Source organism: Elgaria multicarinata, chromosome 3 (genome assembly GCF_023053635.1).
Source record: "Elgaria multicarinata webbii isolate HBS135686 ecotype San Diego chromosome 3, rElgMul1.1.pri, whole genome shotgun sequence".
NCBI lineage: Eukaryota > Metazoa > Chordata > Lepidosauria > Squamata > Anguidae > Elgaria > Elgaria multicarinata.
This window is the reverse complement of record NC_086173.1, coordinates 166,754,262-166,782,076: the sequence shown is the minus strand read 5'-3', so window position 1 is coordinate 166,782,076 and position 27,815 is coordinate 166,754,262. Positions and strand designations below refer to the sequence as shown.

The 27,815-nt window shown below is 46.3% G+C and overlaps 1 protein-coding gene across 1 annotated transcript in view; it reads left to right on the top strand.

Moving 5' to 3' along the window:
• Positions 1–1,199: 1,199 nt before the first annotated feature.
• LOC134396117 (alpha-2-macroglobulin-like) overlaps positions 1,200–27,815 on the top strand; it is a 90,161-nt gene continuing 63,545 nt past the window's right edge. Inside the window, exons 1-9 of the mRNA XM_063122479.1 lie at positions 1,200–1,369; positions 4,296–4,476; positions 6,342–6,504; positions 8,293–8,345; positions 10,728–10,748; positions 14,393–14,564; positions 16,199–16,283; positions 19,593–19,719; positions 21,726–21,840. Coding sequence (XP_062978549.1) covers positions 1,278–1,369; positions 4,296–4,476; positions 6,342–6,504; positions 8,293–8,345; positions 10,728–10,748; positions 14,393–14,564; positions 16,199–16,283; positions 19,593–19,719; positions 21,726–21,840 — 1,009 coding nt within the window. The 5' untranslated portion in view covers positions 1,200–1,277. The remainder of the gene's footprint in view (positions 1,370–4,295; positions 4,477–6,341; positions 6,505–8,292; positions 8,346–10,727; positions 10,749–14,392; positions 14,565–16,198; positions 16,284–19,592; positions 19,720–21,725; positions 21,841–27,815) is intronic.

The window sequence follows — 27,815 nt, the reverse complement described above, 5'->3', positions numbered from 1 at the left end:
GGAAAAGCCAGAAGAACTTGGGCCATGGGGTGTAAATATAAAATGGAATAAATGAATAAATAAATAAACAAAGGAGGGGTGGAATTAAAAGCAGCAGTGTTGCTGAATAAACAACAAGAAGAATTTTTTTAAAAAGGCTATTTCTGTCTTTTACCAGTAAGAGGAGAGTGGACGTGCCCAGGGGGAGGGGGAATTATGCCAATTTGACTGGCCCTAAGTAAGTACCAGTCTTTAAGAACTACCTGACACTTCAACTCATGACAGGCATAGCTTCTCATCTGGTTTATCTTTGGAGGGCTCTGATGACCCTCCAAGGACAGGACAGTGTTTGTGCACTGGGCACGTCCACATGCCCTGGGGGACCTCATCCCCTTGCACCACATCTATTCAGTTGTTCACCAAGGTTAGGGTGGGTAGCAGTGCTGTGTTTCCTATCTGTTATTTATTTGCTTAATATATGATTTCAGGTTGTGTTTGTGCGTTTGGTGGGGCTACTGTTTTAAAAAACACTGGGAAAAGTCCAGTCAGACTAAGAAAGAAAATTTTTCAGTATCCCAAGTTCCTAGTATCCCGTTTTGCCTATCCCCTCCTCCAACTTTGGGATCATGTGATCATGAATCTGCCTCTAAGCACTTCAAAAAGGTACCTCTCCCGTTTTTTTTACCCTATTTTTTTTAAAAAAATAGCAAGCAACTCGCACCACACAGAGAGCTGAGAGTAGGCTCAAAATGACCCCCAGCCACGACTCTCTAAGCACAAGAACTTTCAGAAAGATAGCTTAAAAAACAACACAGTTATCCCCTATTCTTTTCCGCAATGCAATCCTATGGGCGAAATGATCCAAAATGGCGGGCGGAGCGCTCCGCGAAAAGAGAAATGCTTCTCCTATGGCCGCTTCTCTTCGCCATGCTTCTAAGGCTCCGGGGTCCACTTCTACTCCGCCTCTGGGCAAGGCGGAGCAGGCCAATTCGCTTCTGATTCTCCGATTCTAATCGGAGCAGAGCACATCCCTAACTGTCAATGCCCTCTCCTTGCTTCCCTGTTTGCTTGCCAAGGGATTTTCTGTGTACTCTTTTGGCAGAACGTCCAGCCTCTGGTCTTGATTGTCGCAATGTCGCTCTCCCCGCCTTTTTCTTTTCTCCTCCGCCTTGTGGGCAACATGGCAGGGAGCTGCTATAAAGGGTACTGCCAGGCTGGCAGAAGAGGGAGCAGCCAGAGGTGCAAAGATCCAGTTTCTGCCTCCGTCTGATCCAACCACAGGCCGCCCTGTCAGCACCATGGGGACGGGACGGAGACTCGGGGGATTCACCAGCTTTCTCCTGCTCCTCTTTTTCCTTCCTTGGGACACCGCGGCATCCGCCCCAGAACCGTAAGCCGCTTGCTGGGTTTCTCAGACTCTCCCCGCCTCCGGAGAGCAAACCCCAAGTCTCTCTGCACAGCTTTACAGAGCAGTGAATTAGCGCTACTGGTGTTTGACCCATGGTATTCACTGCCACAAGAAGCAGCCGCGAATTCCATCTGCAAAGAAATTAGCGGTGTGAATCTCCCCCCCCCCTCTGTAATGCTGCGCAGAGGGGCTGACAAAGGTTTGGATCCGGATTTAAGCTGGATCAGTTGCACTGGTAGAAATGGACTTCCCCACCCCCTCCTACCCATGGCAGTGCCCCCAGAATTACCCTTGCCGGGTGCAGGTTATCGTGTTGTCCAAACTTGGGGAGGGTGAGTGGCAGGGTTCGCTTCCGAACCAGCCTTCAACTCTGGCTTGAACCCCGTCAGTGTTAGGTCTTCTGGTTTAATATTGCCTTATGAGGAAATGGCTATCTCTTTCTTTCTTTCTTCTTCTTCTTCTTCTTCTTCTTATTATTATTATTATTATTATTATTATTATTATTATTAGGGTGACCATATGAAAAGGAGGACAGGGCTCCTGTATCTTTAACAGTTGTATTGAAAAGGAGATTTCAGCAGGTGTCATTTGTGTATATGGAGAACCTGGTGAAATTCCCTCTTCATCACAACAGTGAAAGCTGCAGGTGCCGTGCCCTCTTTTAAATCTGGTCACTCTAGTATAGCTCCTGCAGCTTTAACTGTGGTGATGAAGAGGAAATTTCATCAGGTGCGACATGCATACAAATGACACCTGCTGAAATTCCCTTTTCTATGCAACTGTTAAAGATACAGGAGCCCTGTCCTCCTTTTCATAGGGTCACAACATTATTATTATTATTATTATTATTATTATTATTATTATTATTATTATTATTATTATTATTATTACATTTATATCCTGCCTTTTTTCCTGCAAGGAACCGAAGGCGGCATACATAATCCTCCTCCTCTGCTCCATTTTATAATCACAACAACAACCCTGTGAGGAAGGTTGGGCTGAGAGTCTGTGTCTGACACAAAGTCACCCAGTGGTAGGGTGACCATATGAAAAGGAGGACAGGGCTCCTGTATCTTTTAAGTTGTATAGAAAAGGGAATTTCAGCAAGTGTCATTTGAATGCATGTAGCACCTGGTGAAATTTTGTCTTCGTCATAACAGTAAAAGCTGCAGGAGTCCTGCCCTCTTGACAAAGGAGAGGAGGCCGCCTGCAGCTTTAACTATTGTGAGAAGAGGGAATTTCATCAGATGCTGTATGCATACAAATGACACCTGCTGAAAATCCCTTTTCTCTACAACTGGTACTCTTAGACCCATCTGTGTTCTACATCTAGGAAATAGAAACCAAAGGCACAGTTACAAGATGGGGGATACTTGGCTCAGCAATACTACAAACGAGAAGAATCTTGGAATTGCTGTAGATCGCAAGCTGAATATGAGCCAACAGTGCGATATAGCTGCAAGAAAGGCAAATGCTATTTTGGGCTGCATTAATAGAAGTATAGCTTCCAAATCAAGTGAGGTCCTGGTTCCTCTCTATTCGGCCCTGGTTAGGCCTCACCTTATTATTTATTTATTTATTTATTTATATAGCACCATCAATGTACATGGTGCTGTACAGAGTAAAACAATAAAATAGCAAAACCCTGCCGCAAAGGCTTACATTCTAATAGAATCATAATAAAACAATAAGAAGGGGAAGAGAATGCACCAAACACGAACAGGATAGAGAAAAACTAACAGTATAAAAGTAAGATCAAAATCAGGTTTTAAAAGCTTTAGAAAAAAAGTTTTTAGCTGAGCTTTAAAAACTGCGATTGAACTTGTAGTTCTCAAATTCAGTCGCAAATTCAATCTTGAGTATTGCGTCCAGGTCTGGTCACTACAATTCAAGAAGGACGCAGACAAGCTGGAGCGTGTTCAGAGGAGGGCGACCAGGATGATCAGGGGTCTGGAAACAAAGCCCTATGAGGAGAGATTGAAAGAACTGGGCATGTTTAGCCTGGAGAAGAGAAGATTGTGAGGAGACATGAGAGCACTTTTCAAATACTTGAAAGGTTGTCACACAGAGGAGGGCCAGGATCTAATCTCGATCCTCCCAAAGTGCAGGACATGGAATAAAAGGCTGAAATTACAGGAAGCCAGATTCTGGCTGGACATCCGGAAAAACTTCCTGACTGTTAGAGCAGCATGACGATGGGACAAATGACCTAGGGAGGTTGTGGGCTTTCCCACCCTCGAGGTCTTCAAGAGGCAGCAGGACTGCCATCTGTCAGGGATGCTTTAGGGTGGATTACTGCATTGAGCAGGGGGTTGGACTCGATGGCCTTATAGGACACTTCCAACTCTACGATTCTATGAACCCACCAAGCCTGTTTAACCAGAGGCAAAAGTGGGATGAGCATCTACACTACCCACAGAGGTCCTTCTTTCAAACTGCCGTTGCCTCTGAGATGGTAGGTGAACGGCCGACTGAGAGGTCTTTCTTTCAACTATTCTTTCTCTGAATTTGAAACCACCACTGTGCAGTGAGAGGTGATGGAGATGGCGAAACCCACTCTGACCTTAGAATTTGAACCGTGGATTGTTGTAGCTTTGCTAAAGATAAGCAAAAAGCCAGATTCCAGCTGGACATCAGGAAAAACTTCCTGTTAGAGCAGTACGACGATGGAATGAGTTACCTAGGGAGGTTGTGGGCTCTCCCACACTAGAGGCCTTCAAGAGGCAGCTGGACAAGCATCTGTCAGGGATGCTTTAGGGTGGATTCCTGCATTGAGCAGGGGGTTGGACTCGATGGCCTTGTAGGCCCCTTCCAACTCTGCTATTCTATGATTCTATGATTCTGTAAGACACCCACCGTCCTCCTAGTCCTGTGACAGGAACTCTTCCCTCCCACTTCCGTTCTCCAGACAGTATTTGGTCCTGGTGCCTGTCCTGATCCACACGGAGACCTCTGAGAAAATCTGCGTCCAGCTGAGCCACCTGAACGAGTCGGTCACCCTGAGTGTCACACTAGAATATGGAGCAGAGAACAGAAGCCTCAGAGAAGTGACGACAGAGAAAGATGTTTTCGAGTGTGTCCCATTCAAGGTGAGAGTATCTCGTGCGCTGTTTTCTGTTTCTCATCTGAACCGCGTGTTCCCAGGTATTCTGCCAAGAAATGCCGTGACTGCGCTGTGCAACAGTAAAAAATGACTCAGAAATGTAATATCTAGGAATAAGTGATAATACATCATTTTTACCCTGCCTTTTCTAATCCAGTGCTCCTTGAAACAATAAAAAGAAGCAACGCACAATTAAGAAGCATTCCATAGTAGGATCGGCCAGTGTGCAAGCTTTCAGGCTACACGGGATTCTTTACCAGGCTGGATGGCCAGGAAAAACATTTGGTCAGAACTAGTTGCAAGAGCTGACAGGAGAACATCAAGTCGCAAAGTTAAAATCCTGTTCACACAATAGGTAGAGGAACGGTCTGGTGTGTGTGTGTAGGGTGACCCTATGGAAAGGAGGACAGGGCTCCTGTATCTTTAACAGTTGCATAGAAAAGGGAATTTCAGCAGGTGTCATTTGTATATATGGAGAACCTGGTGAAATTCCTTCTTCATCACCACAGTTAAAGCTGCAGGAGCTATACTGTAGCTATACTGAGACCAGGTACAAAAGAGGGCAGGGCTCCTGTATCTTTAACCATATGAAAAGGAGGACAGGACTCCTGTATCTTTAACAGTTGCATAGAAAAGGGAATTTCAGCAGGTGTCATTTGTATATATGGAGAACCTTGTGAAATTCCTTCTTCATCACCACAGTTAAAGCTGCAGGAGCTATACTGCAGCTATACTGTGACCAGATTTAAGAGAGGGCAGGGCACCTGCAGCTTTAACTGTGGTGATGAAGAGGAAATTTCACCAGGTTCTCCATATATACAAATGACACCTGCTGAAATTCCCTTTTTAATACAACTGTTAAAGATACAGGAGCCCTGTCCTTTTCATATGGTCACCCTAGTCAAATCTCTTTCTACTGAAATTCTATATCAGAGACACTTCTAGGGGGGCACATTCCAGTGGTGGGCAGGACCTAAGACGAAAGCGGGCAGGTCCAAAATAAAAAAAAAATACCCAGAATGCCACCTTATTTTAGGTGAAAGCTTAAAGTGGGGCTTTTCAACATTTTAGAATGGGAAAGGCTGACCAAAACTTGGCAAAGCGGCAGTCAGGGAAGGGGAGTCACTGTCTGCGGAAAGCTAAGGTGGGCCAGATTTGGCCCAATGGCCTAAGATCACAAGCTGAATATGAGCCAACAGTGTGATATGGCTGCAAGAAAGGCAAAAACTATTTGGGCTGCATTAATAGAAGTATAGCTTCCAAATCGAGTGAGGTACTGGTTCCTCTCTATTCGGCCCTGGTTGGGCCTCATCTAGAGTATTGCGTCCAGTTCTGGGCTCCACAATTCAAGAAGGACACAGACAAGCTGGAGCATGTTCAGAGGAGGGCAACCAGGATGATCAGGGGTCTGGAAACAAAGCCCTATGAAGAGAGACTGAAAGAACTGGGCATGTTTAGCCTGGAGTAGAGAAGGCTGAGGGGAGACATGAGAGCACTCTTCAAATACTTGTCACACAGAGGAGGGCCAGGATCTCTTCTCGATCCTCCCAGAGTGCAGGACACGGAATAATGGGTTCAATGTACAGGAAGCCAGATTCCAGGTGAACATCAGGAAAAACCTCCTGACTATTAGAGCAGCACGACAATAGAACCAGTGACCTAGGGAGGTTGTGGGCTCTCCCATACTAGAGGCCTTCAAGAGGCAGCTGGACAACCATCTGTCAGGGATGCTTTAGGGTGGATTCCTGCATTGAGCAGGGGGTTGGACTCGATGGCCTTATAGGACCCTTCCAACTCTACTCTTCTATGATTCTATGAAGGCCGCTGACTTCCTCCTTTCCTGTGCTGCAGATTCCCAAATGGACCAGTCCAGGTGCCACAAAGGTGTTTCTCACCGTGCTGGTGGAGGGGGAGACGTTGCGTTTTTGGAGCCGGAAAACAGTGCTGGTCAAGAACGTGGAGGGCCTGGTCTTCGTCCAGACGGACAAACCCGTCTACAAGCCTGGACAGGAAGGTAAGCAGGAGAGGCTCCAGTGGGGAAAGGACACTTGGCAAATCCTGCGTCACCTTTGCGAACCGCCCAAAGCCTCTTCGGACGAGTCCTGTCGGTGGCCACGTTGGTCCTCCCCGGGCCTGGAGACACGTTCTTTGTTGCCTCGTCGATAGCAGCGGAGTGTAGTTGCTCATCCTGACAGTCCCCATAGCCACGCCCCCAAGGAGGGACCAAACATTCCAGCGGCTGTGTGGATCCCTCTTAGCAAGCCAGCTTTTGCCTGCACCAAGAGTGTCTTTTGTAAGGCTCCTGCTTCTTAATCGCCCATTCAAGACCAAGCCGCCCCAAAGTACGTTGCCTTGCAACAGGGATTGCAGAAAACAATGTCCCAGTTTGCATGGCACCACGCCTGCTGGCCTATTTTCGCTGTGGGTGCTGTTGTGTTGTCCCGGGGCCTGCGGGCGCCCCTGTAGTTTGCCAAGCACTTCGCAGAATGCACCGGCCGCCATTTTGAATACAACAGCGTCAGTGTGCTCATAGGTTGCCGTGTTGTGCAGACCCAGCATCATGGGCTGTTCGCGGGGGCCTACATAACCCTAAAACAAAGTATGGATCATTTGAAAGTTGTCTGCTCCCTCAAAACAACCCACGACATTGGGTTCGCACAACACAGCAAGCTATGAGCACACCGGCACTTGCATATTCAAAATGGCGGCAAGCGCACTCTGCCAAGCCCTGGTGGGAGTTTAACCCATGGTGACTTATTGTTACGTACAAGCAAGACCAATATCTTGGGAAAATACACACACACACACACACACACACACACACACACACACACGCACACACAGAGCTATTGTGAAGATTGCAGCCAAGCTCAGAGGGAACAGGGAGTGTGGCAGATGCCATCATTGTCCCTGCTAAGAAAATGATGTGATGGAGAGCGGCTTCCCTTCCAGCCCTGCCTCTGCCATGCCACTTCTTGTTCACCTCTAGGGAAAGGCCTGGGTTGGTACCTCTGGCTCATGCTATTTATGAGACCAGCTGCGTCAGCCAGAGAGACTAGAGAGACAAGAGAAAGAAACGCCTATGGATTCACACATCATCATCAAATTTATTTCTTACCCACCTCTCCATTCTGATCAAGGCAGGGAACAACAGTAAATATAAATACATAAAACTGAATTAAAACATAATATTCATTGTTAAAACATCCTAAAACCATTCTAAAAACATCCTAAAATTCCACTGGATAGCCCTGCCGGAAGAGATCAGTCTTTATAGCTTTCTTGAATGCTAAAAGACTGTCAAGCTGACGAGTCTCCTCCGGCAGGCCATTCCACAGCCTGGGAGCAGCAGAAGAGAAGGTCCCCTGGGTAACAGTTGTTAATCTAGTTTTTGCTAGCTGAAGTGGATTCTTCCCAGAGGACCTGAGTGTGCGGGGCGGATTGTACAGGAGAAGGCGATCCTGCAGCTAGCCTGGACCCCAATCATATAGGGTTTTAAAGGCAATAACCAACACTTTATACTTTGCTCAGAAACTAATTGGCAGCCCGTGAAGATATTTTAAAACTGGTGTAATGTGGTCACCCCTAAGTGTACTGGTGACCAGCCTGGCTGCCATATTTTGAAGTAGTTGAAGTTTCCAGACTAGGCCCATGTCTTCTTTTGGTGAGGGAGATGCTGCCAGGGGACTTTCCGCATGCCGCGCATGCGCTCCGCCATGGAGCCCTGACATGCAGACGCCAAGCCCGCCCGCCCACGTGGCTGCAGAGTCGCGTTGAAACGCTTCCTTTCTTCCTTTCCCAGTTCAGTTCCGCATCGTTTGTCTGGATGAAGATTTCCATCCCATAAACGAGAAGGTAAGTTCCATCATTTTATTTTATTTTATTTATATATTTTTTCATCTGCCCCGTAACCAACATGCTCTGGGCAGATTACAAACAGTTAAAAATACTAAAATGCCATAGGAACAGTTAAAAACATAACGGACAACACCAATATTTAAAAGACTAAAAAACAACACAAGAGTCATGTCTAGATCAATTCACACCACCAGCTGTTAGGCTGCCTTTTAAAAAAACAATCAAATTTGTGCAGCTGCTTAGATAGACCACTTTGCTCAGTGCCGGCTCCAGGATTTGAGCTCCCTTGGCCCAGATACCCACAATGGGTCCCCTCCTTCAGTGAGTCTTATCTTCAGAGGAGATGAGACTTATGTTCAGAGGAGAGCAACCATGATGATCAGGGGTATGGAAACAGCCCTGTGAAGAGAGACTGAAAGAACTGGGCATGTTTAGCCTGGAGAAGAGAAGATGGAGGGGAGACATGATAGCACTCTTCAAATACTTGAAAGGTTGTAACACAGAGGAGGGCCAGGATCTCTTCTCGATCCTCCCAGAGTGCAGGACACGGAATAATGGGCTCAAGTGACAGGAAGCCAGATTCTGGCTGGACATCAGGAAAAACATCCTGACTGTTAGAGCAGTATGACAATGGAATCAGTTACCTAAGGAGATTGTGGGCTCTCCCACACTAGAGGCCTTCAAGAGACAGCTGGACAACCATCTGTCAGGTATGCTTTAGGATGGATTTCTGCATTGAGCTGGGGGGGGTTTGGGCTTGATGGCCTTGTAGGCCCCTTCCAACTCTGCTATTCTATGATTCTATGATTCTTACTTCCATTGTCAACAGGTGCTACTGTAGGGTGACCCTGTGAAAAGAAGGACCGGGCTCCCGTATATTTAGCAGTTGTACTGAAAGGGGAATTTCACCGTGTTATTTCTGCATGCAGCACCTGGTGAAATTCCCTCTTCATCACAACTGTTAGAGCTGCAGGAGCCCTGCCTAGTGAACCAGATACAAAAGATGGCAAGGCTCCTGCAGCTGTAACTGTTGTGATGAAGAAGGAGCTTCACCAGGTGCTGCATGCATACAAATGATGCCTGCTGAAATTTCATTTTCTGTACAACTGTTAAAGATACAGGAGCCCTGTCCTCCTTTTCATATGGTCTCCCTAATTCTAATGCTCCTGACCATGATGTTGGCTTAACGTTACACTCGTCTGTTTCTGCAGCATGATATCCTGTTGGTGGGTGTTACATACATAGCCACTATGGTTAGGAATGGTTCACATGACATGCTAAGCCAAAATGTTTTGCTCAAAATGCTTAACCACCGTGGTTAGCGTGTCATCTGAACATGGTCAGGCAGTTGCATTCCTAGACTAGCATGCTGTCTAGGGTGACCATATGGAAAGGAGGACAGGACTCCTGTATCTTTAACAGTTGCATAGAAAAGGGAATTTCAGCAGGTGTCATTTGTATGCATGCAGCATCTGGCGAGATTCCCTCTTCATCACAACCGTTAAAGGTGCAGGAGCCCTGCCCTCTTTTGTATCTGGTCACACTAGGCAGGGCTCCTGTGGCTTTAATGGTTGTGATGAAGAGGGAATCACGCCAGGTGCTGCATGCATACAAATGACACCTGCTGAACTTCTCTTTTCTGTACAACTGTTAAAGATACAAGAGCTCTATCCTCCATTCCAGATGGTCACCCTAGGTGATCCACCAGGTTGCAATGGTAAAGAGGATGAGAATCTTGTCAGTGGGCCCCTGAAGGTTGCCCTGCCCTCTTTTAAACCTGGTCACTCTAGTAGAGCTCCTGCAGCTTTAACTGTGGTGATGAAGAGGGAATTTCACCAGGTTCTCCATATATACAAAAATGACACCTGCTGAAATTCCCTTTTCTATGCAACTGTTAAAGATACAGGAGCCCTGTCCTCCTTTTCATACGGTCACCCTACCACTACACATTTTATATGGGTTTTATTTTTAGGTTCTATTGTTATATTCTTTTAAAATCCAGTTAAGGTCTTTTATCAGAATTACAGGGACAACACTTTGTAGCAAAGCACTATATCTAGTAGTAGTAGTAGTAGTAGTAGTAGTAGTAGTAGTAGTATAAAAGGAGGATGTCTGGAGTGGGCACTAAACCACTCAAATTTTTGTGAACCGCCCAGAGAGCTTCGGCTATTGGGCGGTATAAAAATGTAATAAATAAATAAATAAATAAATAAAAATAAATGGCTATTGTACCTCAGTATCAACATTTTGAACTGCTACAATTCAGCTACTTAGAATGACAGAACGTGGTAAAGGCTCTCTGCCTTAATATACATAGCTCTTGTGTGTAGTTTTTCATTCATTCCTGTCTCTTCTTTCTCCTATTTTTTGTCTCCACAGTTTCCTTTGGTTTACATCGAGGTACGTGGCTTATTCAGCTGAAATCTAGGGATCACAGGGGTTGGAGTTAGGGTTGGGGGCATTTGCTGCTGAGGTCCTGGTTTCTCTGCCACAACAGGAAAATAGCGATCTCAGAAAGCCAGGGAATAAAAGTGGGTCGGTGTCTGACAACTAGTGAGGCGACAGCACCCTAAAACCCGGTGTGTCTGTTAGCCCTGCTTGTGAGGCTGTTCGTTCTACAAGGGTGCAATCCCATCCAAGTTTAGATGGATAGAAAGTCCTACAATTCCCAGCATCCCTTCACACTGCCATGTTGACTGAGGCATGCTGGGAGTTGTATGACTTTTTCCCAGTCTAAACATGCATAGGATTATGAACGAAAGTTTCTTAAGTGAGGGATGGTCAATCTATGGACCTCCAGATGTTCTGGCCTATGGCTCCATCAGCCCTGACTAGCATAGGCATTGCTGTGGGATTATGGGAATTCTAGGCCGAAACATCTGGAGGGCATTCATTTCTTCCCCCTTGCCTTAAATAGTCCATTTGGGGGGACAAAGCTCACCTTTGCTGCAGTCCCCAAATTCTGATCGCCAGAACCTCTTCGTTCTGTAGGATTCCATGTAGAATTGTGCAGTTACCTGCAATTCCATGCAAATTGCAGTAATAACCTACGATTCTCTGATACTTTAGTGTCCCAGTGGGAATTTTCCATGGTGTCCCCAGAACCTGATCCTCTTTCCCCAAGCCAGTGCCTGCAATGTCATTCACACAGTTTTATCTGCCTTTGGGCTTCCAATGGATCAGACCTTGGGTATATCTAGAGCAAATAGACTTTTTATGTGATACATTGGAAGAAAACAAACAAACAGGACAGAGAGATTTAAACATTAACCATGCATCTGCAATCTGAAACTGAACTCTTTTGCAGTAAGTTCCATTTAACTTAATGGGATCTGTGCTAAATGCAACTTGGATATTTGATCTAGTTTTGTTGATGTTTATGCATAATTCACAGAAATCTGTATGTGTGTGTGTGTGTGTGTGTGTGTGTGTGTGTGTACGCATGCATTGAAATAATATATTCAAATTTATGTAGCTACGTTTATTTTATTTCACCAGGTGCTGCATGCGTACAAATTCCCACTTTATCACAACAGTTAAAGATACAGGAGCCCTGTCCTCCTTTCCATATGGTCACCCAAATAGTGCTTAACCACTGTGGCTTAGCGTGTCATCTGAACAGGGTCATGGTCAGTAACTAAGGCTCAAGAGAGGCATTTCAACCTTTTAGAAGGGGAATAATTGTTGTGTGGAGTAAAAGCAGCAGCAGCAGAAATAGTGAATTTCTAGGATGGGTGTGTATAAACTGGAAAACCACCAGATGATCAGTGGTTGGGAAGGGGGTGGGGCTTGGGAACACAGCGTGGCCACCTGAGGAACTCTGAAGGGCCAGATTAGAATCTCAGGAGGGCCGGATTTGGCTCCTGGGCCAGAGGTTCCACACCCGTGGGTTAATGGTAGGGCCAGCACCGGCAGCTACAATACAGTAATACTGTGGTGGTGGTGGTCATAGTGTGGTGGCGGTCATAGTGCAGGACACGGAATAACAGGCTCAAGTTAAAGGAAGCCAGATTCCAGCTAGACATCAGGAAAAACTTCCTGACTGTTAGAGCAGTACAACAATGGTATCAGTTCCCTAGGGAGGTTGTGGGCTCTCCCACACTAGAGGCCTTCAAGAGGCAGCTGGACAACCATCTGTCAGGGATGCTTTAGGGTGGATTCCTGCATTGAGCAGGGGGTTGGACTCGATGGCCTTGTAGCCCCCTTCCGACTGATTCTATGCTGGGCTCAATCTACACTATATTATGTATTTATTTAAAACATTTCTTGGCCGCCTTTCAGGGCAGGGACCCTCACAAGGCAGCTTACAACAATAAAATACATAGTATATTAAAAACAATAAAATATTAAAATACTGAAAGCAATAAAAACATGTTTCCAATGAAATATTAATTTATTTTATTTTTATTTTCTTTATTACATTTTTATATCGCCCAATAGCCAAAACTCTCTGGGAGGTTCACAAAAATTAAAACCATAATAAAACAACCAACAGGTTAAAAACACAAATACAAAATACAGTATAAAAAGCACAACCCGGATGAAACCACACAGCAAAATTGATATAAGATTAAAATACAGAGTTAGAACTGTAAAATTTAAATTTAAGTTAAAATTAAATGTTAAAATACTGAGAAAATAAAAAGGTCTTCAGCTGGCGACGAAAAGAGTACAGTGTAGGTGCCAAGCCGACCTCTCTGGGGGGCTCATTCCACAACCAGGGTGCCACAGCGGAGAAGGCCCTCCTCCTAGTAGCCACCTGCCTCACTTCCTTTGGCAGGGGCTCACGGAGAAGGGCCCCTGTAGATGATCTTAAGGTCCGGGCAGGTACGTATGGGAGGAGGCGTTCCTTCAAATAACCTGACCCCAAACAGCAATTAAAACAATAATACCGGCAAGACAACAAGAACAGCAAGAATGGTATACATCACGGGAAGGTCATTGTAAAATAAAATGTTTTTAAGGCCTTCTTAAGAGCCTGCAAGGAAGGTACAGGGTGGGCCTCTGACAGAAGTTTGTTCCAGAGGTTTGGGGCCACCGCAGAAAAGGCTCTCTCCTGTGAGGATGCCCACCTGATTGCTCTCACAGGTGGGCAAACAAGAAGGGCCTGTCTTTCTGATCTTAAAGTGTGGGCAGGCTGATATGGGTGGAGGCAGTCCTTCAAATAGCCAGGGGCATGTCTACACTTGTGGGTGTAGAGGGCCAGAGAGGGGGCGATCCCGGACTTTACCTACTTCCGGGATTGTCGCCCTCTGCCTACATGTGGCACGCAACGTCCCGGGAGGATGTAGGATGTCGCGCCCACCATTTTGTTTATTATTATTTTTAATCGAAAAAGGCCGCAGGAGCGCTCCTGCACAAAGGTAAGTTTTTAAAAAAATAAAAATTAGACATGTTCCCCCCACCCCACCCCTGATGGGCACGGAGGTCATGAGGAGCTCCATGCCCGGTTCCCGGCTCCTCGCTGTTACTTGCAAGGAGCTGGGATGAAAATGGGATGCACAGCCACATGTCCCACGGTCTCGGGATCATCCTGGGACTGTGGGAAAAGTCAGGATAGAAGGGCAGGGTGATATCCTGGGGAATGGGAGGAATCATCTCTCCCTGATCCCGGGATCCCCTGTGCAACATGTGTGCGCAAAGGGATGATCCCGGGATGATCCTTGGGATATCACCCTGTCTAGCCATGCCCTGGGTCCCAAACCTAGCTCTTTTTATCAGTTTTGAATTGCATGGAAAACCGTGGGGGCACATTATGCATTCCGCTTTTCTAGCCTTACCTCCCCCGCGTTATCCCAAACGCCGCAACAGACATCACTCTGCGTGCCACGAGGTATAAATGCGCCAGAGGGATGTAGCGTCACCGTGATGGGATTGTTTTGATATGACGCAAGGTGTAGATCTGGCCCTGGACAATGAGAATTGACTCTAGGGTGTTGTACGACTTAGGTTCAGCAGCAGCAGAGGCAGCAGCGGAAGCGATAACCTCACCCCCCCCCATTGCTGTGTTTAACATTGTGGTTATGTCCTCTTGTGACTTCCAGGACCCCAAGGGAAACCGCTTGGCCCAGTGGCGAGACGTACAGCTCGACGTGGGGCTCACCCAACTCTCCTTTCCTCTTGCTTCTGAGCCTGCCCAAGGCACCTACAAGGTGGTGGTACAGAGAGCCTCCAGCAGTCCATCTATTGGACATCGCTTTGAAGTGAAAGAATACGGTAAGAAGGCTCAGTTCCTCTTGCACCAGGTGATGAGATGGCCATGCTCCATTTCCGCTGATTTGTCCTCTGCACTGCTTGATGGAGCGAAGCATGTTAAAACGGAATATAGAGAGAGATAGGGCATGTCTAGACCTAGGGATGGGTGGGGGGAGGATCTCACGACATGGTGATGGTGAGGTCCTGCCCCTCAGTCTACATGTGGCGCACGACGTCGTGGGAGGAATAGGACATCGCACACACCATTTTTTTTTTATCAAAAATGAGTGCTCGATTGCTAAAAGTAGAGTTGTGTGTTGTTGTTTTAATAAAAGACCCTGCTCCCCCCTCACACCCCCGATAGGCACGGAGATCCTAAAGATCTCTGTGCCCCATGGCCAGTTCCCAGCTCTTTGCGTTTACTCACGAGGAGCCGGGATGACACCGGGACATCTCCCCAAACATCCCGAGACCGCGGGAAAAGTCAGGATTAAAGTTGTCTCAGTTATCCCGGGGAAAGGGAGGGATCCCCCCTCCCTGCCCCTGGAATCCCCTGTGCGTCATGTGGATGCACAGGGACAATCCCAGGGTGATTCCTAGGATATCGCCCCGTCTGGACATGCTCATAGATATACATTCAACCATCAAAAAACTTTCCGGTTTAAAAAAAGACCAGAAGCTAAGGTTATCTCATGTTGGTCCAAACTCCACAAAACCAAGAAATTGGAAGCTAAAGCCTGGAAGTTTTATGGAAGAAATCAGGGAGTGGTAAAGACGCTCCCCACCCCCGCTTTGTAGTTCCTTTCTCCACCTATCTTATGTGCAAAAGATACCACTGGATAATCAGCAAAATCTTATGATCTGTTTTGCTCTGGCTCAGCTGTCCCAGTTCAGATTACATATTGGGGGATTGATGGCTGAAATCACGGGTGCTTAACCTGTGGGCCACATGCAGCCCTTGGCTTCTCCCTGTGTGGGGCCCGCAAAGCCAGCAGCACCACACCTGCTTTTTCTCTGGGGCCCTTCTGCCAGCTTTTACCCCATGCCCTGAACCTGCCTCCAGCTTCAGGCCTAAAAAACGTGGTGGAACTTCTGACTTAAATGCTCTCCTACATTAAAAACAACAACTCTCTACAGATTTTCATATCAGGAAACAGGCTCTTAGCCAGCTGTTTATGTAGCTTGGCTCTTAGAAATGGGTTTTTCATTTCAGCCTGGCTATGATGATTTTAGAGCCTCGTGTGGCGCAGAGTGGTAAGCGGCAGTTACTGCAGCCGAAACTCTCCCCACGGCCTGAGTTCGATCCCTGCGGAAGCTGGTTCTCAGGCAGCCGGCTCAGGTAGACTCAGCCTTCCATCCTCCAGAGGTTGGTAAAAGGAGTACCCAGCTAGCTGGGGGAAAGGTAGCCACGACTGGGGAAGGCAATGGCAAACCACCCCGCTACAAAATCTACCAAGAAAACGTCAGTGAAAGCAGGTGTCCCTCTAGGAGTCAGTAATGACTCAAGTGCTGGCACGAGAGGTTCCTTTCCTTCCTATGATGATTTTAATAAAGTTGCTCTGGTGGGGAATAGTGGTTCTCACATAGAGTGGAAATAACTGTACGGTTGTTGTCCTTCACTCTTGTTTCTCCTGGTATCTCTTTCCTCCCTGTAGTACCGCCTAGCTTTGAGGTTATGGTGAAAGCGCCCAAGCGCCTGACAATTATGGATGACGAACTAGAAGTGTCTTGTTGCGGCCTGTAAGTGAGCTGAGACTGGATTCCTTTTCTTCGTTCTCCTACTAGAAACCTGGGAATGGAGAACTTTGGTTAATCTGATTAAAAAAAGTTTTAACTTAAACAAAACAGGATTAAGGAAACTGATTAGAAAGAATGTGTCAAAATCTGGTGTAACTATGCCTGTTGAAATAAAATCATGTCTCCAGAGAAAATATATTTAATCATGGGGGGGAGGGGGTTGTGCGGAGGAGGGCCAGGATCTCTTCTTGATCCTCCCAGAGTGCAGGACACAGAATAATAGGCTCAAGTTAAAGGAGGCTGGATTCCAGCTGGACATCAGGAAAAACGTCCTGACTGTTAAAGCAGTACGACAATGGAATCAGTTACCTAGGGAGGTTGTGGGCTCTCCCACACTAGAGGCCTTCAAGAGGCAGCTGGACAACCATCTGTCAGGGATGCTTTAGGGTGGATTCCTGCATTGAGCAGGGGGTTGGACTCGATGGCCTTGTAGGCCCTTCCAACTCTGCTATTCTATGATTCTATGAAGCAAAAACTTAAAATTTGAACAGAATGATCAACAACCATACGACATAAATCCCAAACACGTTTCGACCCACAGGTCTTCACCAGTGAGAAAATAATTTTATACAGATTTTAAAAAACTTTTTGCAAAGTTTTAAAAGAGTTTTTTATGCCCCAGATATACAGATTTCCAATAGGACCTGAAAAGCAGAAATAGAAATGTTGATTGCCAAATACCTATTAGTACTCTCCTCACCTATTAGATTAAATTTGCATAAAGTTTTTTTTTAAATCTGTATAAAATTCTTTCCCCACTGACGAAGACCTTGTGGGTCGAAATACGTTTGGGATTTATGTTTGTTGTATGCTTGTTCAAATTTTAAGTGAACATATTTGATTCATGATTAAATAAATTTTCTATGGACACATGATTTTATTTCCACAGGCAGAGCTAGCTAGTCCAGGCAAAATCCCGGGGTGATCCCTGTGCATCTACATGACGCACAAGGGATCCCAGGATCAGGGAGGGATGATCTTTCCCTTGCCCCGGGATCTTGCCCTCCCTTTTAGGCCCAATTTTTCTGCAGTCTCAGGCTGAGCCCAAGACTGAGGAACATGTGGCCGGCCACCACAGTTTGTCCCGGCTCCTCACGATTCCTTGCAAGGACCCGGGACCTCCACTGGGCCCATCAGGTGAGGTGGGGTGAATGGGGAAAGTAATTTTTTTTAAAAAAAAAAAACTTACCTTTTGCACACGAGAGTTCGTGCACTACTGCTCCTTTAAGCAATTTTTCAAAATGGCCGGCGTGACACCTCTCCATCTGAGGACGTTGCATGCTGCGTGTAAACACAGGGTGGATGTTGCGATAAAACCATCGTGAGGTTTTCACTCCTCCGTCATGGACTAACAGGTAAGCCTAGCTAAGGCCATAGTTACACCAGAATTTGACATATTGTTTCTATTCTGTTTCCTTAAACCTATTTTGTTTTCAGAAGTGACTTATTGCAGCCAATAAGTGAGCTGAGTCTGGATTTCTTTTCTTCATTCACATACTTGGAACCAGGGAATGGAGAACTTTGGTTAATGCCAGCTCAGCTCCCCTCCCCGCTGGCTTTTCCTCTCATGCCATGCCCCCGTTTCCACCAACCTCTGCTATTCCATCCTGCAGTTGGGCTGTCTTAGCATGTGGCATAAGCGGCCTTTGGTGGTGAGGCACACTTTTACAGTAGCTGCGTTGAGCAGAACACCGCGACCGGCTGCATCCCGCAGCTCAGGGCACCTTCAGGGCAATGCCATCCCACTCATCACATCATCGTATCCTGAGTCCTATGGCTGTGAGAAGTTCTGGAGGAGGGCATTAGAGAAGAACCAGGGTTTGGGGGCGGAGCACGTGCTTTGCACGCAGAAGGTCCAATCTTCAGTCCCAGTATGTCCATTCAAGTGCTGGAGAGCAGTTGCCAGTCCGAATAATAATAATAATAATAATAATAATAATAATAATAATAATAAATTTATTTCTTATCCGCCTCTCTATTTTGATCGAGGTGGAGAACAGAAGTAAGTATAAAATACAAAAAATACTGATTATACATTGTTAAAACATCCTAAAAAAACATCCTAAAAGCATCCTAAAATTCCACTGGATAGGCCTGCCGGAAGAGATCAGTCTTTATAGCTTTCTTAATGGCTAAAAGTTTGTTAAGTTGACAGATCTCCTCCAGCAGGCCATTCCACAGTCTGGGAGCAGCAGAAGAGAAGGTCCTCTGGATAATACCCATCAGCCTAATTTTGTAGATTTTTCCAAGAGGACCTGAGTGTGCGGGGCGGATTGTACGGGAGAAGGTGATCCCACAGGTAACCTGGACCCAAATCATGTAGGGCTTTAAAGGTGATAACTAACACTTTATACTTTGCCTGGAAACTAATTGGCAGCCAGTGACCAGGGTGTTAAGCCTTAGGCCTCCGGGACAATCCGGTCCACCATCCGGGTGGGATGCGAGGAGGTGTAGGTGCCGGGGTGCCCGGGGGCCCGGGCGTGAGCTGAATGGCTCCGTCTGTGCCTCAGGAAAAGAATGTAAAAAATAAATAAATCTGAAGGGACCGAGGAGTGCACGGGACAGCCACTCCTCCTCGCCTGCAAACTGTGCTCACTCCTTCACAGGGGAATAACATGAAGGAACATGTGGTGCCAATGCGCCATCTTCAAGGTGGTCCCCCAGATAATAAGCCACCCTGAAAATGTTCCCAGGGTATCAAACAAGAGGCAGGTCCCGTCAGTCTCCATACCTACCTGTGTTGGAAAATCACAGTACTGAACCAGTGACTAGCAGAAGTAGCAGCGGCTCCCAGCTTAGAACGCAGCAAAGACCAATAAGGCAAAGGATTCCTTGTAAGTTAAAAGCAAATCCTTTACTGACAGATATAATAATTTAGTTATGGCAGCGCAAATACAAATACTCACAAACGATCAATCAATACAGCACACATCGAGATGGGGTAAGATGAAAGGAATAATAAACACGCAAAACACAGCTACTTATATAGGCAGACCTGTACAATGATGCAACCCCTTGCAATCACTAATTGATCAATTGCAGGGGGGGAAAACCTAGACAATAATTCAATTATACAATAAACATCCAGCTGAAAAGTTGACCTTTAAGCGATTATGTTCTGCTGACTCCTCACTTCTTCCAGGTCCTCAGGAAATTGTAAAAACAATGGAAAAATAAAAACCAGGATCCAATCCAGGATCCAACAACCTGTAATTCCCATTTCATCGATGCTGTGCTTGCTTCCGGCTGCAGATACACCTATGGGAAGCCTGTCCCTGGGCTGGTCAATATAAGCGTTTGCCGGCGATATAACTACCGTTATGGAGCCCACTGTTTCGGGAAACAGATAGAACCTGTATGTGAAGAGTTCAGTGGAACGGTGAGTCCCGAGACTGAAGCGGAGGCCTTTCAGAGACAAAGACCATTTGGGGACTGCCTTAAATATTACCCAGTCATCCTTTCCTTCCTCTGGTGTCCAAAGCCCCTTCCTTTGGAGTCCAGTTCGGTTGTAAGCCGGTGAGGGGGCAGGCTTGGGTGGTGACTCTCAAGAGAGTCTCCAAAATTGAATTTGGCCCTCAAAGAGGTTCATAGAATCATAGAATAACAGAGTTGGAAGGGGTCTCTAAGGCCATCGAGTCCAACCCCCTGCTCAATGCAGGAATCCACCTTAAAGCATCCCTGACAGATGGTTGCCCAGCTGCCTCTTGAAGGCCTCTAGTGTGGGAGAGCCCACAACCTCCCTAGGTCACTGGTTCCATTGTCAGAGAAGCATAGAATAGTAGAGTTGGAAGGGGTCTCTAAGGCCATCAAGTCCAACCCCCTGCTCAATGCAGGAATCCATCTTAAAGCATCCCTGACAGATGGTTGTCCAGCTGCCTCTTGACGGTCTCTAGTGTGGGAGAGCCAACAACCTCCCTAGGTCACTGGTTCCATTGTTGTACTGCTCTAACAGTCAGGAGGTTTTTCCTGATGTACATTCGGAATCTGGCTTCCTGTAACATCATTATTCCTGGTTTGGTGCTTTGGACCAGGATTTGGGAAACCCCTGTTCAAGTCTCAACTCAGCCATGAGGCTCAAGTCACTGCCCAGAGAAGGTGCCTCCAGTTGTTTTGTCCTACAACTCCCATAAGTCCCAGCTAGTATGGTCAATGGCCAGGGATTATGGCAGTTGTCCTCCAAAAATCTGGAGGGCACCAGGTTGCCTGTGAGGATGGAACGCTGGAGTTGGAGAACCATGTAAGGCACCTTCAGCTCCCAGGAGAAAGAGTGAGGTGCAGATTTAACAAATAAGGAGATGTAACTGAACACTCCTTTTATGCATGGTATTCACTCATTTTGTTGTGGTCCCCCCTACCAAATTTATTTATTTATTTATTATTGCATTTATATCCCACCTTTTTTCCTCCAAGGAACCCAAGGCGGCGTACATAATCCTCCTCCTCCTCTCCACTTTATCCTCACAACAACAACCTTGTGAGGTGGGTTGGGCTGAGAGTCACCCAGTGGGTTTCTGTGGCTGAGTGGGGACTCGAACCCAGGATCTCCCAACTCCCAGTCTGACACCTTAGCCACTATACCACACCGCAATTGAGGTCTCTTAAAATACCTGCAAAACCGTTACCTCTCTTTACTGTAATGGGACAGACAAAATGAATGTGTGTCCTCACACTGACAATAGTTTAAATTGTATTGTTGGGGTGGGGGTCCTCCTGCCAGTCCCTGCCCCCAGGTGTCTCTGGGGAGGAGGAAGTTACTATTTAACCAGTGTAAGTCTGTGATGCAGATATGCCATGTTATGTATATTATTTTTTATTTATTTCTATAGCACCATCAATGTACATGGTGCTGTACATAGTGAAGGAATAAAACAGCAACACCCTGCCACATGGGCTTACATTCTAATAAAATAATAATAAAACAACAAAGGGAAGAGAACAGACCAAATAGGCACAGTGTGAAAGTAAGAACAAAGTGAAGTTTTCAACTGAGCTTTAAAAACAGTAATTTAGGGTGACCCTATGGAAAGGAGGAACAGGGCTCCTGTATCTTTAACAGTTGCATAGAAAAGGGAATTTCGGCAGGTGTCATTGGTATATATAGAGGACCTGGTGAAATTCCCTCTTCATCACAACAGTTTTAACCTGTTGGTTGTTTTATTTTAGTTTTAATTTTTGAGAATTCCAGGCATCTTGGCCCCAGTGGTTGAGAGATACAGAGCAGGAAGACATTTCTGGTTGGATCAACGCCCAATAGAGAAAGAGTTCCCAGAGTTCCTTGTGAAGAGGGAATATCTGTTAAGCCAGGTCTTTTTAAAGGAAGATGTGAACTGTTAAACTACTTGCAGTGCCATTCTTGCTACTGCACTTGGGTTTCTCCCCATGCAGGCGGACGCACACGGCTGCTTCTCTCATTTGGTGAAAACGAAGGTGTTTCATCTGAAGCGAAGCGGATACCTGATGCACCTCAAGGTGGAATGCAAGTTTACAGAGGAAGGCACAGGTATGCTCCAGGAAATAATAATAATAATAATAATAATAATAATAATAATAATATTTCTTACCTGCCTCTCCATCCCGATCGAGGTTGAGAACAACAATTAAGTACAAAATACATAAAATATTGATTAAAAACATAGTATACATGGTTAAAACTTCCTAAAAAACATACTAAAAACATACTAAAACCATCCTAAAATTCCACTGGATAGGCCTGCCAGAAGATATCAGTCTTTATACCTTTCTTAAATGCTAAAAGACTGTAGAGTTGACAGAAGGAAGGGCCCTGTCGTATCATAGAACCATATCATAGAACAGGCACAGGGAAGAGTAAAACTAACAGTATAAAAGTCAGATCAAAATCAAGTTTTAAAAACTTTAGAAAAAAGAAAAGTTTTTAGTTGAGCTTTAAAAACTGCGATTGAACTTGAAGTTCGCAAATGTTCTGGAAGAGCGTTCCAGGCATAAGGGGCAGCGGAAGAAAATGGACGAAGCCGAGCAAGGGAAGGAGAGACCCTTGGGCAGGCGAGAAGCATGGCATCAGAGGAGCAGAGAGCACCAGTGGGGCAATAGTGTGAGATGAGAGAGGAAAGATAGGAAGGAGCTAGGCTGTGAAAAGCTTTGTAGGTCAACAGGAGAAGTTTATATTGGATTCTGAGGTGAATTGGAAGCCAATGAAGAGATTTCAGAAGTGGAGTAACATGGTCAGAGCAGCGAGCCAAGAAGATGATCTTAGCAGCAGCGTGGTGAACAGAAACCAACGAACTTGATGTGAGAAGAAGGAAGGCCAGTGAGAAGAATGTTGCAGTAGTCCAACCGAGAAATAACCAATGCATGAACAAGAGTCTTGGCAGAAGAGACAGACAAAAATGATCGAATCCTGGCAATATTATACAGGAAAAAATGACAGGATTTAGCTACTGCCACAATATGTGGAATAAAGGAGAGCGAGGAATCAAATATAAAACCAAGACTACGAGCTTCCTTGACTGGAGTAATTGTAACATCATTGACAGTAAGAGAGAATGAGAGATGAGGAGAAGGTTTAGGAGGAAAAACAAGCAATTCAGTCTTTGCCATATTAAGTTTCAAACAGTGATGAAGCAACCAAGCTGAGATATCTGAAAGACATGCCGAGATACGATCATGAAAATCAGGATAAAGTTCTGGAGATGAAAGACATAATTGTGTATCATCGGCATACAGATGATATTGGAGACCATGAGGTTGAATAAGATTACTCAAGGACAACATGTATAAAGAAAACAGCAACGGGCCAAGCACCGAGCCTTGCGGAACCCCTACTGAAAGGGGAAAAGAGAAAGACGAGCTGCCATTAGCCAACACATTGAAAGAGCGGCCCGCTAGATAGGAGGCAAACCAGTTATAGACGGAGCCACAAAATCCGAGGTCATGAAGGGAATCCAAAAGAAGATCATGATCAACCGTGTCAAAGGCTGCAGTTAGATCAAGCAGAATAAGAACGGAATAATGGCCTTTAGACTTGGCAGTAAGGAGATCATTGGTAATCTTAGTAAGGGCTGTTTCAGTGGAATGCAGAGGACGGAATCCAGATTGAAAAGGATCCAGAGCAGAGTTACTAGAAAGAAAATCAAGACAACGAGAGTAGACCACACACTCCAGGATCTTTGAAACAAAAGGCAACTGAGAGAGAGGTCGGTAGTTAGACAGAGAAAGCACATCAAGAGAAGTTTTTTTGAGAATAGGAGAGACTGTAGCATGTTTAAAAGCAGAAGGAAATGAACCAGAGGACAAAGAAAAATTAATAATATGAAGCAAGGAAGGGAGGATAGCAGGGATAAGGTTAATAAAGACCCGAGAAGGAATTGGATCACGAGAACAAGTGGATGGCTTTGAAGAGCGCAGTATTCTAGACAGTTCATCAGCTGAGACTGAAGGGAACGCAGAGAAATTTGCAGGAGGAACTGACAGATGAAGGACAGGAACTGGAAGAGGAGCAGAGCTGGCAAGATCAGAGCGAATAGTTTGGATTTTAGCATTGAAAAAAGAGGCAAAGTTATTAGCAGACAGAGAGGCAGGGAGAGATGGTGGATTAGGCTTCAGAAGAGAATTGAAGGACGCAAAGAGCCACTGAGGATGCCTAGCATTTGACTGGATCAACGGTGAGTAATACTGCTGTTTGGCCAATGAAATGGCAGAAGAGAAAGAAGAGAGTACAAATTTGTAATGGACAAAGTCCGCCCAGTCCCTGGTCCTATGCCAAAGGCGTTCAGCTGCCCGGGAACAAGAACGAAGGAAGCGGATGAAAGAGGTGAGCCACGATTGGGGTTGAGAAGGATGAACTATCCGAGTCGTAGAAGGAGCAAGATTATCAAGAGTTGAGGATAAGGAGGAATTAAAGAAGGAGACAGCTGAGTCCAAGGAGACAGCAGAAAAGACAGAAGGACGAGAGGAGGCTAGAGACTGAGAAAAAGCCTCATAATTGATAGATTGCAAATCACGACACGAGCGAGAAACAGGATGTGAAGGAGGAGGATTATGAGTAATCATGAAAGAAACTAGATGATGATCTGACAAAGGAAGTCAGCAGCAGAAAACTACAAGACAGAGCAATTCTGAGTGAGAACAAGATCCAAACAGTGTCCAAGGGAATGTGTGGGTGCATCAGACCAGAGCTTAAGATCATAAGAGGAAGATAATGAGCGAAATCGTAGAGCTGCAGCATCTTGAGGGTCATCCACATGAATATTGAAATCACCCAAAATAAGAGTAGGACAGTTATCAGAGAGGAAAAAGGACATCCATGACTCAAAATCAGTGATAAATTTTGAGGATGAGCCTGGGGGGCGGTACAGAACTGCAATCCGCAGTCGCAATGGAGCGAAAAGCCTCACCACATGTACCTCAAAAGAGGAGAAACAATGTGATGGTGGAATGGAAATCGGCTGGAACTGGCACAAACTAGATAATAAAAGACCCATACCACCACCCCGACCCTCTGGGCGACTGGTGTGAGAGAAAGAGAGTCCTCCAAGAGAGAGGGCAGCAGAGATGGCGGTATCATGGGCAGGAAGCCAGGTTTCAGTAAGAGCAAGGAGGTGGAGAGACCTAGAGATAAACAAGTCCTGAATGACAGGGGCCTTAGAAGCAACAGATCGACAGTTCCATAAGGAACCTCCCCAGCGAACTGATTCCATTGCCATACTGCTCTAACAGTCAGTAAGTTTTTCCTGATGTCCAGCTGGAATCTGGCTTCCTTTAACTTGAGCCCGTTATTCCGTGTCCTGCACTCTGGGAGGATCGAGAAGAGATCCTGGCCCTCTTCTGTGTGACTATTGGGTGACTATTGTCCTGGATCTCCCACCAATCAGCTTCACGGGATGACCCCTTTGGGTTCTAGTATTTTGAGAGAGGGAGAAAAATGTCTCCCTGTCCACATTCTCAGCACCATGCATCATTTTCGACACGTCTATCCTGTCTCCCCTTTGCCTCCTTTTCTCCAAGCTAAACAATCCCAGTTGATGTCACCTTCCCTCGTAGGGGAGATGCTGCAGACCCTTAATAGCCTTGCTTGATAGGCAGAGGGCCAGTGAGCGAGTAGGCCATGGTGTCTACTGCTCCTCTTTCTCCGTTGCTTAGACCAGAGCGAGAAGCAGCGGAAGGAGCAGGATGCAATGGGGAAGAGGAAAGGCAACTCCCAGGAGGCCCTTCTCAGTGCTAGAGTGTTGGCCCCTCACAGGTGCCCAAATAGGCTTGCTTTCAGCACCGGCCCAGGCTGTGTCTAAGAGCTGCAACCAGTCTGAGGCCATAGCTAGACAGGGCTTTATCCCATCCCTGTGCATCCACATGACACACCCACCCTCGATCCCACCCTTGCCCCGGGATATTGCCCTACCCTTTCAGCCCGCTTTTTCCGCAGTCTCGGGATGATCCGGGTGTTGCGGTTTGTCCTGGCTGCTTGCGGTTACTCATGAGGAGCAGGGAACCCTGATGGGCACAGTGAGCAGCTCTGCGCCCATCAGGGGTGAGGTGGAGGGAGAGGTTGTTTCTTTTTTAAAAAAAAAACCCTACCTTTTAGCGCACAAGTTTTCTTGCTTCTGTTTTCTTTAAAAAAAACAAAATGGCGGGCGCGACGTCCTCTCCCTCCGAGGTCATTGCACGCCGCGTGGAAACAGAGGGGGAGATCTCGTGGTACCAATATCACGAGATCCTCACCCCTCCATCGTGCTAGACCCGGAGGTCTAGCTGAGGCCAGAGTAGATACTGCTGGATTAGATTGATATATCAGGGATGGGGAACCTCCGGCCCGTGGGCTTCATTGGAGCCGTGGAGATTTCCCCTTGGCTCCCTCTGCAAGTTCTGCCCCTCCCCATGTCTCTGCCCCCTGGATGCTGGCGGAGGTTTAGAGAAGAGATATAGGGTGACCCTATGAAAAGGAGGACAGGGCTCCTGCATCTTTAATAGTTCTACTGAAAAGGGAATTTCTGCAGGTGTCATTTATATATATGGGGAACCTGGTGAAAATTCCTTTTCATCACCACAGTTAAAGCTGCAGGTGCCCTGCCCTCTAGTAAAGCTCCTGCACCTTTAACTGTGTTGATGAAGAGGGAATTTCACCAGGTTCCCCATATATACAAATGACACCTGCTGAAATTCCCTTTTCTGTGCAGTTGTTAAAGATACAGGAGCCCAGTCCTCCTTTTCATAGGGTCACCCTGGGAGATAACAACTGTATTTCTTTGCACTCTGCTCCCCTTCTGGTAGACAAATGCTCCTACCTGCCAGGAGGGCCACTTCCTGCATTCCTATGAATTGCAGCCCAGGCTTGAAGGATGTCGCAGCTGGCCTGCTGGGGGATTTGGGACTGGAAAGTCTGGAAGGAATGAGATTCTGGAGCATCTACCCCCGTGAGGGAAGATTGCAAGAACTGTGATTGTTTAGCTTGGGGGGGGAGGGGGGGAATGAGGCTAAGGGGAGACAGGATAGAGTTGTACAAAACGATGCATAGCGTGGAGAAGCTGGATCGGGAGACATCTTTCTCCCGCTCTCAAAATACTAGAACCTGGGATCTTCTCATGAAGCTGATTGGTTGGAGATTCAGGACAGATAAAAGGAAGGACTTCTTCACACAGTGGAAGATGTAGTGATGGCCACCAATTTGGATGGCTTAAAAAGGGGGTTGGATAAATTCCTGGAGGTAAAAGGTTATGAATGGCTAGTAAGTCCTGATAGTTATGTCCTACCTGTGGTATCAGAGACAGAAAGCCAATATACACCAGTTGTTGGGGAACATGGGTGGGAGGTGCTATTGCACCCGTGTCCTGCTTGTGGGTTTCCAGTCGACTGCTGGTTGGCCCTGTTGTGAACAGAGTGCTGGACTTGATGAAGCCATGGTCTGATCCAGCATGACTCTTAGAATCACAGAATAGTAGAGTTGGAAGGGGCCTCTAAGGCCATTGAGTCCAACACCCTGCTCAATGCAGGAATCCAAGCTAAAGCATTATTGACAGATGGTTGGCCAGCTGCCTCTTGAAGGCCTTTAGTGTGGGAGAGCCCACCACCTCCCTAGGTAACTGATTCAATTGTTATAACGCTCTAACAGTCAGGACATTTTTCATGATGTCCAGCCGGAATCTGGCTTCCTGTAACTTGAGCCCGTTATTCCGTGTCCTGCACTCTGGGAGGATCGAGAAGAGATCCTGGCTCTCCTCTGTGTGACAACCTTTTACATATTTGAAGAGTGCTATCATGTCTCCTTTCCATCTTCTCTTCTCCGGGCTAAACATGCCCAGTTCTTTCAGTCTCTCTTCATAGGGCTTTGTTTCCAGACCCCTGATCATCCTGGTTGCCCTCCTCTGAACTTGCTCCAGCTTGTCTGCGTCCTTCTTGAAGTGTGGAGCCCAGAACTGGGTGCAATATTCAAGATGAGGCCTAACCAGGGCCGAATAGAGAGGAACCAGCACCTTCTTAAGTTCTTACTCTCTTTACATTGAATGG